This window comes from Cyclopterus lumpus, chromosome 8 (genome assembly GCF_009769545.1).
Source record: "Cyclopterus lumpus isolate fCycLum1 chromosome 8, fCycLum1.pri, whole genome shotgun sequence".
In the NCBI taxonomy this organism is placed as follows: domain Eukaryota; kingdom Metazoa; phylum Chordata; class Actinopteri; order Perciformes; family Cyclopteridae; genus Cyclopterus; species Cyclopterus lumpus.
Window position 1 is genome coordinate 11406921 of NC_046973.1, and position 11558 is coordinate 11418478.

Genomic DNA, 11558 nt, shown 5'->3' on the forward strand with positions numbered 1-11558 from the left:
TTTTTGCAAGTTTGTATACCGGCTCTAAAAAAAACAACCAAACAAGCGTCTTATTGCACCCCCCCATACACCTTTAGAACCAGTTCCTGTGTCTCTGACACTTGGAGGTTTGGCTGCCGGTCGATTCTAATAGAATCCCAGTGATTTAGAATCGAACATTAACTAATAGTCATGTATTGATCAACTCCTGGCTAACTGTTCCGGCCTATTGACCTTTGAGTGATTGCTGCCCTTATGTTCTCACTTTAGCATCTAATACCAACTATAGTAATATTTAACCAAGAAGCTGATTGGGTAGCCACAGTCTGGTGACCTGATCATTCACGTGTGTTCAGGACCCGCTGCACCAAAGGCTTCATTGCTGCATTTAGTTAGAAGGGCTTCACATCAGGGGTCCTGGATCTTTTTATTGTTAAAAAAATATATATCCACGGACCCCCTTCCCAAGTAAGACAAACAAAATGTAAAGTTATCCCCAAAAAAAAGGAGAGGCAATAACTATGTAATTATTGACCAATAAAAATTATTCTGCTGACCCTCACTATCAAATTCAATGTATTCACTGCCGTTTTGTCATATTCAGACATACATGGCCATTGAAATGGTGCTTGGTTTAAATTTATGTTTTTATATTTATTGGAATTTCCATGCACATTTTGATATTAATTCAATTCAGTTCATTTTGTATAGCCCCAAATTACAAATTCTCCTCAGAGGGCTTTACAATCTGTACACATACGACATCCCTGTCCCAGGACCTCACATTGGATCAGGAAAAACTCCCAAGAAATAGAAAAAACCCTTTCGGGGGAAAAAATGGAAGAAACCTTCAGGAGGAGGATCCCTCTCCCCGGATGGACCGAAGCAATCGATGTCATGTGTACAGAATAAACAGCGTTACAGAGTTACAACACTGGCTTTGTAAAGTACCAAAAGAATATACTGTACGTTTTTGAGAAAATAATCTAATCATTTGGCCGTGAGTGGTTGAGATCTGCTTTGCAGCACACTAATAAAACATCAAGCTAAAAGGGTTTGAACAAGCGGAACATCTGAGCTCCAAACATGCCTTATGTGCACAGCGGCATTATGCACAGTGCTGTAGATACGGAAGCAACGTCGCCGGCATTTAAATACTTCAATAGCCTCTCTGTCTCTATGCTGATGACCAACCAAAATTAATTTCATTTAAAAAGTTGTAAGACACCTAAACAAACGTAAAAAATCCATACCAAACTTGTAATGTTATGTTGCTGGAGTCATTGGGGATTTCACACAAATCAAATGATTATGTAAATAACAATGTTAATAACAACAGGTTAAAGTCCTTGTACGTGATTCATCACTCGAGAGCCGGTCTTCCACTTCAGCCCTTTTAAGAAGTTCTTCAGAGCTGAAGGCCCCTGGAGACTGCAGCTCCACTTTGGTTTAGGCTTTAAAAAGTCTCTCCCGCTGTTAAAACCACTGACGGCTGATCCAGATGTGAACAGAAACAGACTTTGCTTCACGTGACGCTTCAGTCTCATATCTCTTAAAAAAAAACCTATTTCCTCTCTCCTCGCGTGGTTCCCTTGCGTCTCTCCAGGCATCCCTGGTGGGAGGGACTAAGATTCAAGGAAAAGACGCAAGTTGGGGAAACAGGGATGCAGTTAAGAGACTTGGGATGCAGCCCCGGTCTGATCTCTGTTGTTCGTCTGCTCTCTTTGCGTTCCAGGTGCTGGATGGTCTGTTGGCTCAGTGTGGGACCGTAGAGAACTGTGAACAAGGTGAGACCTTCACTCAGGTCCGTGAAAGCCACAGGTGACCGACATGCATGTGGCCCGTTTTGATTTTAGAAGTAGGAACGGGACAAGCAAGGAAAGCCCCTTTTTAAATAGAAAGAGTTCCCAATGGAGTCATGCTGTGGTTTTATTTGAGGTCCTTTGCTGCCCCCGTGTGCGTGTGTGTGTGTGTGTGTGTGTGTGTGTGTGTGTGTGTGTGTGTGTGTGTGTGTGTGTGTGTGTGTGTGTGTGTGTGTGTGTGTGTGTGTGTGTGTGTGTGTGTGTGTGTGTGTGTGTGTGTGTGTGTGTGTGTGTGTGTGTGTGTGTGTGTGTGTGTGTGTGTGTGTGTGTGTGTGTGTGTGTGTGTGTGTGTGTGTGTGTGTGTGTGTGTGGCCTTCCAGCAGTTTCCAGTTGTATTTAACACGAGGTGGAGAGGGTTAGTTTGTGTATAAAACAAATAGCTGTTGGAGTATTAATATATAAATGTTGGGTTAAATATTTATATAATATCAGGGGAAAAAAATACTGATTTATTTTCATAAAGTGTGCACCGGAGCTCCCAGAAGTCCGATGAACCAACTCACGCTGTCTGTCTCCTGTCTGTCCCTCAGTGAACACAGAGAGTGAGACCGCCGTGGTTAACGTCACATATGCATCCAGGGAGCACGCCAGGCAGTAAGTTCCTCTTTTTAACCCGCTGTGGACACTGTCTCTTTCCTTTACTCTTTTCTCTCTAAAAGGTTTTAATAGGAAAAGATAAATAATAATGAGTCCTTTTTTAAAATAATATTTGACAAAATACTTTGGTGTGTTTAGTCTTGAGTTCTTATGCATTTATCACTGTTAAATCATAGCCCTTTTTCTTTTTTGGTGCCAGTGTGACCCCACCTGAGATCTGTGCTCTTAAGAACGCCTTTTATAAAGGTATAATCATAAAAATAACGTTCCAATATAAAAATTAAAATGGCCTCAAATTTGTAATTTCTTAGTTTAAATACGTTTTAAGTAGGAACAAAACCGTTCAACTTTAAAAGTACTGGGCTCTCTCTGTACGTGAAATGTTACCGCACTATAAAATGACTTTTACAAATGCTTACTTTTTATCAGTGTAGCAGTACCACCCGATAACAATACTTAATTAAAAGTCCTGCACTTGACATTTTACAAAAGGACAAAGTATTATCAAAATATCAAAGTGAAAGTACTTGTTAGGCAGCATAATGGTTACATTGGACACTTATATGTGCGTAAGCAGCATTTTACAAATGTCTTAGTGTCCTGTTGGCTAGTTAAATCTATCGCAATGCATCTGGTTTTTAACATGTTTGCTATGATAACATATGCTCCTTAAAAGAAGTTGCTGTAGCTGTTAGTTTGATGCGCATAATTAACACGACTGTACGCATCGCTATGCTTAGAAAAACATAATGCTCACGTTCTGTGACCCCCTCAGAGCCATCCAGAAGCTGAACGGGTACCAGTTCGAGAACAACGCCCTGCGCGTCTCTTACATTCCTGACGAGAACTCTGAGCAGGAGGGGAGCCAGCGGGGGCCCGACAACGGTCGCCGTGGCTACGGGCCCCGGGGGGGTCCCCGCGGAGGCTCCCCGGGCTCTGGGATGCCCCCCAAGCCGCCGCACGCCGACATCCCCCTGCGGCTTCTGGTGCCCACGCAGTACGTTGGTGCCATCATCGGCAAGGAGGGCGCCACCATCCGCAACATCACCAAGCAGACGCAGAGCAAGTGAGTGTCGTTTAGCGCGAGGAGGTGCTGGTGCAGGGAAGTAGTGCACTACTCCATTGGCTGCATGAAATCTTGCTGAGAACATATCATATAGCTCCTCTGTGTTTGATGTGTTCTGTGACGCCTGAGTTTTCAAAATAAAAGCTTCGGTCTGATTTTAGTTTCTCTTGAAACACGTGGCCCAGACGGAAACACTGATGTTCCAGAAACATTGTGAGGACTGTGTGTTCTCCACCGGACTGTGTGTTCTCCACTGCATCCCGCACAAAATGGCCCTTGTTTCTGGAGAAAACACTTCTATCCCACATGGACTCTTAAGTCACACCATTTGTAACCAACGCACAAAATCTCTTTATCTGCGTGTCCCTTCCTGCCCGTGTCCACCATAGCAGCAGAAAAGCATGTAAAAATAAATAAATGGCTCACTCAGTGGATGGCCGTAAAACAAAGCCTGACATCCATGATTCTTTACGCCTCAAACTGGCACCACTAGTCCATCATACAAAATACTAATCGGGTTAATCTGTTCAGAACTCCCAAGAGGAGGAGGAGGATTTCTACTCTAAATGCACTTATTTAGCAATAAAAATCCCACAATAAGCCCAGTGAATTCTCTTCTGACAGCCAGCGTCCATAACATGTCTTCTTTAGACTACTGGAAAGTACTGGGAGTACTTTGTTTATTTGCATCTGTTTCATGGTGATATCTTTGACCAAAACATGAGCGAAAGGGCTTTTGAAGACGGTATTTTCAGATTTATGTAAAAACCTTTGACATATGTCGACAAAATTAACCACGAATTGGTTTTGAATTTCTGTTCTGAAAATGTATGCAAATGACCACATATTCAATAAGATGGTTCCTAATTTGCATATTTAAACAACATTTCAGAAAAACCTATGATACAAAAATAATTGTCTTGTTGTTACTAATCAACTGGGGACGTTTCATGTTTCTTCTATTAGTGAAAATGTTTTCCCTGTACACCTGTAGTGTTTCCTCTTAACAAGCACATATAACTGTTCTTTGCTTTCAGAACTGATAATTCTAATAATAGTATAATTATACACTTATGATAGTCACCTGTGTAATATAGGGACGTGCTGGACTCTGTTCACCTGACGAGTCCCGAGCTGAACTCTGGAGGGGCCGAACGGGGACCTAACAAAGTGGTTCTGGTCTTTCCTGCAGGATCGACGTGCACCGCAAGGAGAATGCCGGCGCTGCGGAGAAGCCGATCAGCATCCACTCCACCCCCGAGGGCTGCTCATCTGCCTGTCGCATGATCCTGGACATCATGCAGCAGGAGGCCAAAGACACTAAGACGTATGTCCTCTAAAATACTCACTAAGAATAGAAGATATTTTTTCCTTTGGGGCAATAATAATAATAACAATCAATGTTTGTTTAAAACATTTTTTTACATACCCCACAGTTCTTCTTTTACGCAGGCCTCTAACAAACGGTTGAGACATAGCTCCATGGTAACAGTACAATACGAAACCTGTATTGTTATTATTTGTTAACATTGACATTAGTATTGTTACCAATACGAGTATTACCCCCATAGTATTACCCCCTTATCTATTCTAGATATTTACCATATTTATTTGAATAAATGACATTAACAACAGTGATGTTTTAATTTTATTTGTCATAGAAATTGTACATTTAGTATCATAGCATCACTACCTTTGTCAATCAATAAGAATTTAAGCGTTAGGTCGAACATGTTTTGAGGCAGTACAAAATTCATATATATTTATATAATGTGGAAAAAACATGAAATGCATCATATAAACAAAATGTATTATTAGATTTGTTTTTCAATATCATATCAAATAGTAAATCCTAATTATATTGTCTTTAGTACTGTTACCATAAAAGAAAGTTGAGCTGTTTGAGAGCACGTTTTAAGAAACTGAATGAACCCATATTCAACTTGTTTTGTTGTTGTTTTAAGTTACATCATTTTGTTCTGTAAGACTCTGAAACTATCTTGAGTAACCTGCGTTGGTTCTTTCTGATAGGAAGAGTTAAATTACAGATTTTGTTAATGCATAACCAGTCCAGCTATCAGATGTCAAGTAAAATGGTCGGTCACATATTTTTTGAAGGATTTAAAGATATATTTCATTTAGTTTTGAATACTTTAACCAAAGTCATAGACAATTTTAAAGACATATTCTACTAATGAGACTTTTTGTGGAAACGAGTGGGAAACGCTGTTATGGATGGTGAGAGTGAGGTTTGATTAAATGTTAATACGGCTCGCCATGAAAGATTTTATTTAAATACACGGCGACATCTAGTGGTATGTTTTATCTATTTTGGCCTAACGCACCTAAAGTGAGTGTTAGCGATTGCTCAATCGGGTCGAGTTGATGTAGAGATGTGCTTCACAATGGCTGAACCCTAACTAACCCTGGTCAGTTTCCTTTTAATGAAGGCTATCTAGCTGTGAGAGATGAAACTGTTCCTCCAAATAACCGGCGTTTGTTTCTTCTGCAGCGCTGACGAGGTTCCTCTAAAGATTCTGGCTCACAACAACTTCGTCGGACGCCTGATCGGGAAGGAGGGACGCAACCTGAAAAAGGTCGAACAGGACACGGACACCAAGATCACCATCTCCCCGTAAGAAACGCACACACTCTGAGTTTCATAGACCTAATTGACCCTTCACTCAGTCCCACACTCTCGAACGCAGACTGGCCAATTGTAGTGTAGTGTCGGCCGGCTCCACCGGCTCTAACCGGAGAGGTTGGAAGGAGATACAGGTTTCTGAAAACTTTTGTTTCTACGTAAAAGCCTGCGTTGCTAACATTAGGAGAGAACATTAGCATATCGTTAACGCTAGCTACTGAATGTCTACATATGCCACTTTTGCTTTTTGATGGTTGTTACAGTGACTAAAGACCATTCCAGCTTTGAAGGAACAGTGTTGATTAATTCCATTGTATATTTATTCAGGGCCTACAGTTGGTGACAGTGTGCGCTCTGTGCTAGTAGCTGTGGGGGGAGGGGGGGGCCTAGCAAAAGGTTATTCTTTTTTTCTTAGGCATAAAAAGGTAAATTATTGGATAGAAAAATATATACAACACATACACGTTGATCAAGTTACTGAGAGATGCTTTACAGCAACTTGTCACATTGAATTAAACGACTCCCGCTTCCCTTGTCACGCGTGCAGCCTTCAGGACTTGACGCTGTACAATCCTGAGAGGACCATCACAGTCAAAGGCTCTCTTGAAGCCTGCTCCAACGCCGAGGTGGAGGTCATGAAGAAGGTCAGAGAGGCCTACGAGAACGACATCGCCGCTATGAATGTGAGTCTGCACGCTTCATTATTATGTAGCTATTTGTTTGATGTGAAACACTTTGGGGCTCCATAGTGTTTTAGCAAACACATACACACACACACACACGCACACACACACACACACACACAGACTTGTAAACCTCGAGATGCTTTCTAACCTGCAGTCTCCTTCTCTTCAGCAACAGACTCACCTGATCCCTGGGCTCAACCTGGGTGCTCTGGGCCTTTTCCCTTCCTCCTCCAATATGCCTCCACCCCCACCTGGAAATGCGTCCGGTAGTGCGCCCTACGGTTGCTTCGGGGTAAGAACGGCTGCTCTGCAACATGTCCTGAAAAGACGTCGGCGCAAACCGGCTTTTTTAATGCCTCCTTATTCATTGGAAGGTGTGGTGTGTTGAGAAAATTCTTAAGCCGGCAAAAAGAAACAGAAAATTGTGGCGCCCAAACTAAACAGAAGATGAAACTACTTCCCCCTCTCCCTGTGATTTTCTACATCACGGTTTCTCTATATTCAGATGTAGATGATGTCATCTGGAGAAAAATGGAGGGAATATTTTTATTTGAGTGCTCTCAGTGCAGCCCAATGTATACTTTAGTTTCCAGAAGTTCCCTGTGAAGTCCCAATTGTGTGTGTGTGTGTGTGTGTGTGTAGGCTCCAGAGCAGGAGACGGTCCACGTTTACATCCCAGCACAGGCAGTGGGTGCCATCATCGGGAAGAAAGGACAGCACATCAAACAGCTGAGCCGCTTCGCCGGGGCCTCCATCAAGGTCAGATCTCAATACTTTCATTGAGGTATCCGCTTATCGTCCAACCACAAAAGTTCATAAAATGCTTGCATAATGATTATTGTCACCCTAAATCATTGCTGTGTGCTCAAAGAAGAAGCAGCAGCGAGTGCTTTGTGATTATGCCCTGATTACCTTCTTTTAAAAAAACTACACCAGCCCTGTGGAGCAGACTACTCGGGGCTGGAAAATATACTTAGACCTCAATTATATTTAAATGCACAGTTGGAAATAATATTAATGACTCTATGTATCAAACAATAAGGCAGCAAAGATGTAAATACAACATTATGTATCTTGTAGTGTTAAATAGGCTTAGTTCATCCATAATACAGATGATTTCTCTTTTTTTTTAAGACTACCATTATTATGGAAAGCTCAACAATATATTTAGTTGCAGAACCCATGATGTCATTGTGTCCTGCCATTTTTACTAAACCCACAACCTCAATATGTCTAGCACATCCTAACCCAGAGCTTAAACGTATTCATTTGGACCCGATCTAGGCCTCACCGAAGGCCTCACCAAGTAGTTTTGTTACACCTAAAAACTGACATTTGTAATGTTACGTAGAGCGCTGCGTCTTCTGAAGTGTCGGGCAACTGACCAGGTGTGGATATTTGACCAGTCGGGCTGAGGATGTGTTGGTCAGTGAAGTGTTTCACCTCCCTTTCTTCCAGATTGCCCCAGCTGAAGCTCCAGACTCCAAAATGAGGATGGTTGTTGTGACAGGGCCCCCAGAGGCTCAGTTTAAGGTAAACACTAACAAGCCTCGCTGATTTAATATTCATCCCATTAATGTCTATACATCCAAAAAGGATCCCTAACCCACCTCTTCTCCCGCCTGCAGGCTCAGGGCAGAATCTACGGCAAACTGAAGGAGGAGAACTTCTTTGGGCCGAAGGAGGAGGTCAAACTGGAGACTCACATCAAGATGGCCGCCGCCGCCGCAGGAAGGGTCATTGGCAAGGGGGGCAAGACGGTAAGCAACCTGAACCTCACGCCTCCACACCGTTCTGTCATTAGGTGGTTACTTCCTCTTAAAGTAAAGAAAATAACTTGTGTCTTCAGGTGAATGAGCTGCAGAACCTGACAGCAGCTGAGGTGGTGGTCCCCAGGGAACAGACGCCTGATGAAAATGACCAAGTCATTGTAAAGATCAACGGACATTTTTACGCCAGCCAGGTACTCCTCCTACTCTATGGCCTCTGTCCTTGTGCTTTACTTTATCACTTCATTCAAGGAGTTCGGAACAGATTTGATCCAAAGCATATGGCTATCCAATGCATCAGACCAGACAATGCAAACGTGAAAATGCAGTGAAATCTCTTGGCTCTTCGCATTTCTATCCCTGTAAAAGGTTTATGGACACCTGTATGTGCCATTCTATGAAAAGTAGTCACAAACCTATACATTCCTATTATTGTTAAACTACTCTTGCCACAGTTACCACTTCTTGACACTTAACATGTAAAACCCTGCGGACAGTTGACATCATTGACAACTGGCGCTAATGGTTAAGCTGTGGCACTTTGCACATTTAACACTGCAGTCAGTTACTATACCTATTAAATGCAACTCGGCAAAAGTAATTCACGTAAAATACTGTTGAACAATTTAATGGTGTTGTCATTGGTACGATGTCCCATCAGGCTATGCTCAAAGGGCTAATCTGTAATTACGCCTAGCACCGCTAGCTTAGCTGCCGATTGTGTTTATCAGCGACGGATGCCATGTGGTCACTTTCTATGGTGTGGCTCTCGACTGGTATTGAGTGTGGTAATTGATAGCTTAATTTCTTCAGTGTACCTCAAGTGTCGATTCTGGGCCCAATTCTTTTCTCTATTCACATGCTTCTAGTCACAGAATTAGCATGCATAGATCATCGAATGTTTATGCAGATGATACTCAACTATGTTTTCTTGTCAACCTTACACATGACACTTTCTCCAACTTAAACTAGCACTAATGTATTTCCTTGGCCTATTGTAACAAGCTGTCAACAACCCACTGACACACCGGCACCTTTAAAGTTGATTAGCAACGTACGCATTGATTTTGAGACTCGTTTCTTCTGGTTATCAGCCTCCCTTAAGCTCTGGTTTGATCTTCACCACCTCCTGATGTAAATATCTCTCTCTTTAGCTGCTAAATGCTTCACTATGTTCACCAGTTCTAGTCTAGCTTTCATTTTGCCACAAACCATTGTTATCTGTCCTCCAGTTGGCTCAGAGGAAGATCCGGGACATCCTGACCCAGGTCAAACAGCCACAGAAAGGCGGCATGGGCTCGGGCCCCAGTCCTAACCCCCAGGGCTTCACAGAGATGGGCAGCCCCACGCAGGGACTGACTCAGGACCATCAGCCGCGCAGGAAGTGAGGGTCCCCCTGCCACCCTCCTCAAATGCCGTGGGGCCCCCACCGCCTGACGGAGAGACTGACTGACTGACTGACACACGGATAGATGGACAGACGGATGCAGGAGAGCGACACACGGACCCAGCGATAGACAGGGAGAGACATAAAGAGGGAGGGAGTACGCCCGACAGCCGAAGAGAAAGATCGGCGTTTAGAGAGAAGTTGATTCAAATCAAAAGATGAAATGAAAAGAAAAAAAAACATTTACAAAAATGAGGATTAAGATAAAACGAAACGTGAGAACAGAAACCAGATGCCAGGCCAGAAGAAAGACTGAGTGAGGATAGCGGGGTGAAGGGGTGGATGGAGTGATGGAGGGATGGAGGGAGGGGGCTGCGTACTCCTAGTGTGCCTCTGCAGGGTTGTAGCCAGCTCCTCACCCACTGCAGCTTGAACAGATCCTGCATGGGACAGGTCTAACACCCGTCCACATGGGTCCACATGGAAAGCGGAGACACACTAGCAGGGGCTGTTCCTTCCTCCATGGTCCCCTACAGACCTCTCCCGCCATCTGCAGTTGGTTCTATATTTTAAGGGTGTTTTTTTTAAACATAGAGATATATGTATAGAAATGTTTTATTCAGAGCTATTATCGATAGAATGCAGTGAGGCAGAGCCGGGAGAGGCAGCGGGGAAGCCGACCACAGCGGTACATGGGGGGGATAGGTCGCGGGTCCACCCGCCCTATAACTTCCCCAGCCAATGAAAGTCTAGAAGAGGGGCCGCAGATGTTAACACTGCTCTTTAAAAAAAGACCTCTCCGAATAGCGGAGAGTTTAGAAGAAGAAAAAAAAGAGAAAATATGAGGTTGTAAATATATAATCTTTATGTAAACGTTAAGAAATGCTGCGTCTGGCCGCCTTGCCTTTTTTAAGAGAGAAAAATAAGGGGTCTTCTTTACATTTCCCCAGTCCCTCGTCTATGATATGTAGCATAATGTAGCCTACAACGGGGCTGTGGGCTGGGGAGGCACCGAGGGCCCCTTTCCACAATTAGCCGTGTGGCGGAAGGCGCAGCAGGAGACAGTCAGAGGAGCGGCGGTCGCAGCCGGTCCTGCAGTTCTATTGCAGCGACTCGGCTCACACACACGCTTGAAACCGTTATAAAAACACAGCCGGCGGCTATGCTCGCTGGCTAGCGGCCCCGCACCTTAAACGGCATATTTTATATATATTATATATATGATATGTGAGTTAGCCCGGCCCCTCGGGTGAATGTATCGAAGGCAGCGAGTCAGGCGTGAGTTTTTTTTGTTTTGTTTTTTTTTGCCCACGTCCGTACCGATAAGTAGGGCAGTGGCGGATGGACGAGACGTGTCTTGAGACTTTCCGCTCAACGCCTTCTTCCGGGGCTGGACACTCGAGGCCGGTCATCGACAGGATGGTGACCATGAGACCATCACTGCATTAGAGGTATCTTTTGTTCATTTGGACAACAAGGCCTCTAATGCTTGTATTATTATTATTATTATTATTATTATTATAAGAAATGTTTGAGACCGGCCTTGGTTGAGCGCGGGAACCAAAAAG

At 43.6% G+C, this 11558-nt stretch overlaps 1 protein-coding gene across 1 annotated transcript in view; it reads left to right on the forward strand.

The window, feature by feature from the left end:
* igf2bp1 (insulin-like growth factor 2 mRNA binding protein 1) overlaps positions 1-10314 on the forward strand; it is a 42618-nt gene extending 32304 nt beyond the window's left edge. Inside the window, exons 4-15 of the mRNA XM_034539159.1 lie at positions 1715-1766; positions 2372-2435; positions 3214-3504; positions 4697-4831; positions 6017-6139; positions 6696-6831; positions 7004-7126; positions 7477-7593; positions 8293-8367; positions 8463-8594; positions 8684-8797; positions 9836-10314. Of these exons, the coding sequence (XP_034395050.1) occupies positions 1715-1766; positions 2372-2435; positions 3214-3504; positions 4697-4831; positions 6017-6139; positions 6696-6831; positions 7004-7126; positions 7477-7593; positions 8293-8367; positions 8463-8594; positions 8684-8797; positions 9836-9991 (1518 nt within the window). The 3' untranslated portion in view covers positions 9992-10314. The remainder of the gene's footprint in view (positions 1-1714; positions 1767-2371; positions 2436-3213; positions 3505-4696; positions 4832-6016; positions 6140-6695; positions 6832-7003; positions 7127-7476; positions 7594-8292; positions 8368-8462; positions 8595-8683; positions 8798-9835) is intronic.
* Positions 10315-11558: the final 1244 nt, after the last annotated feature.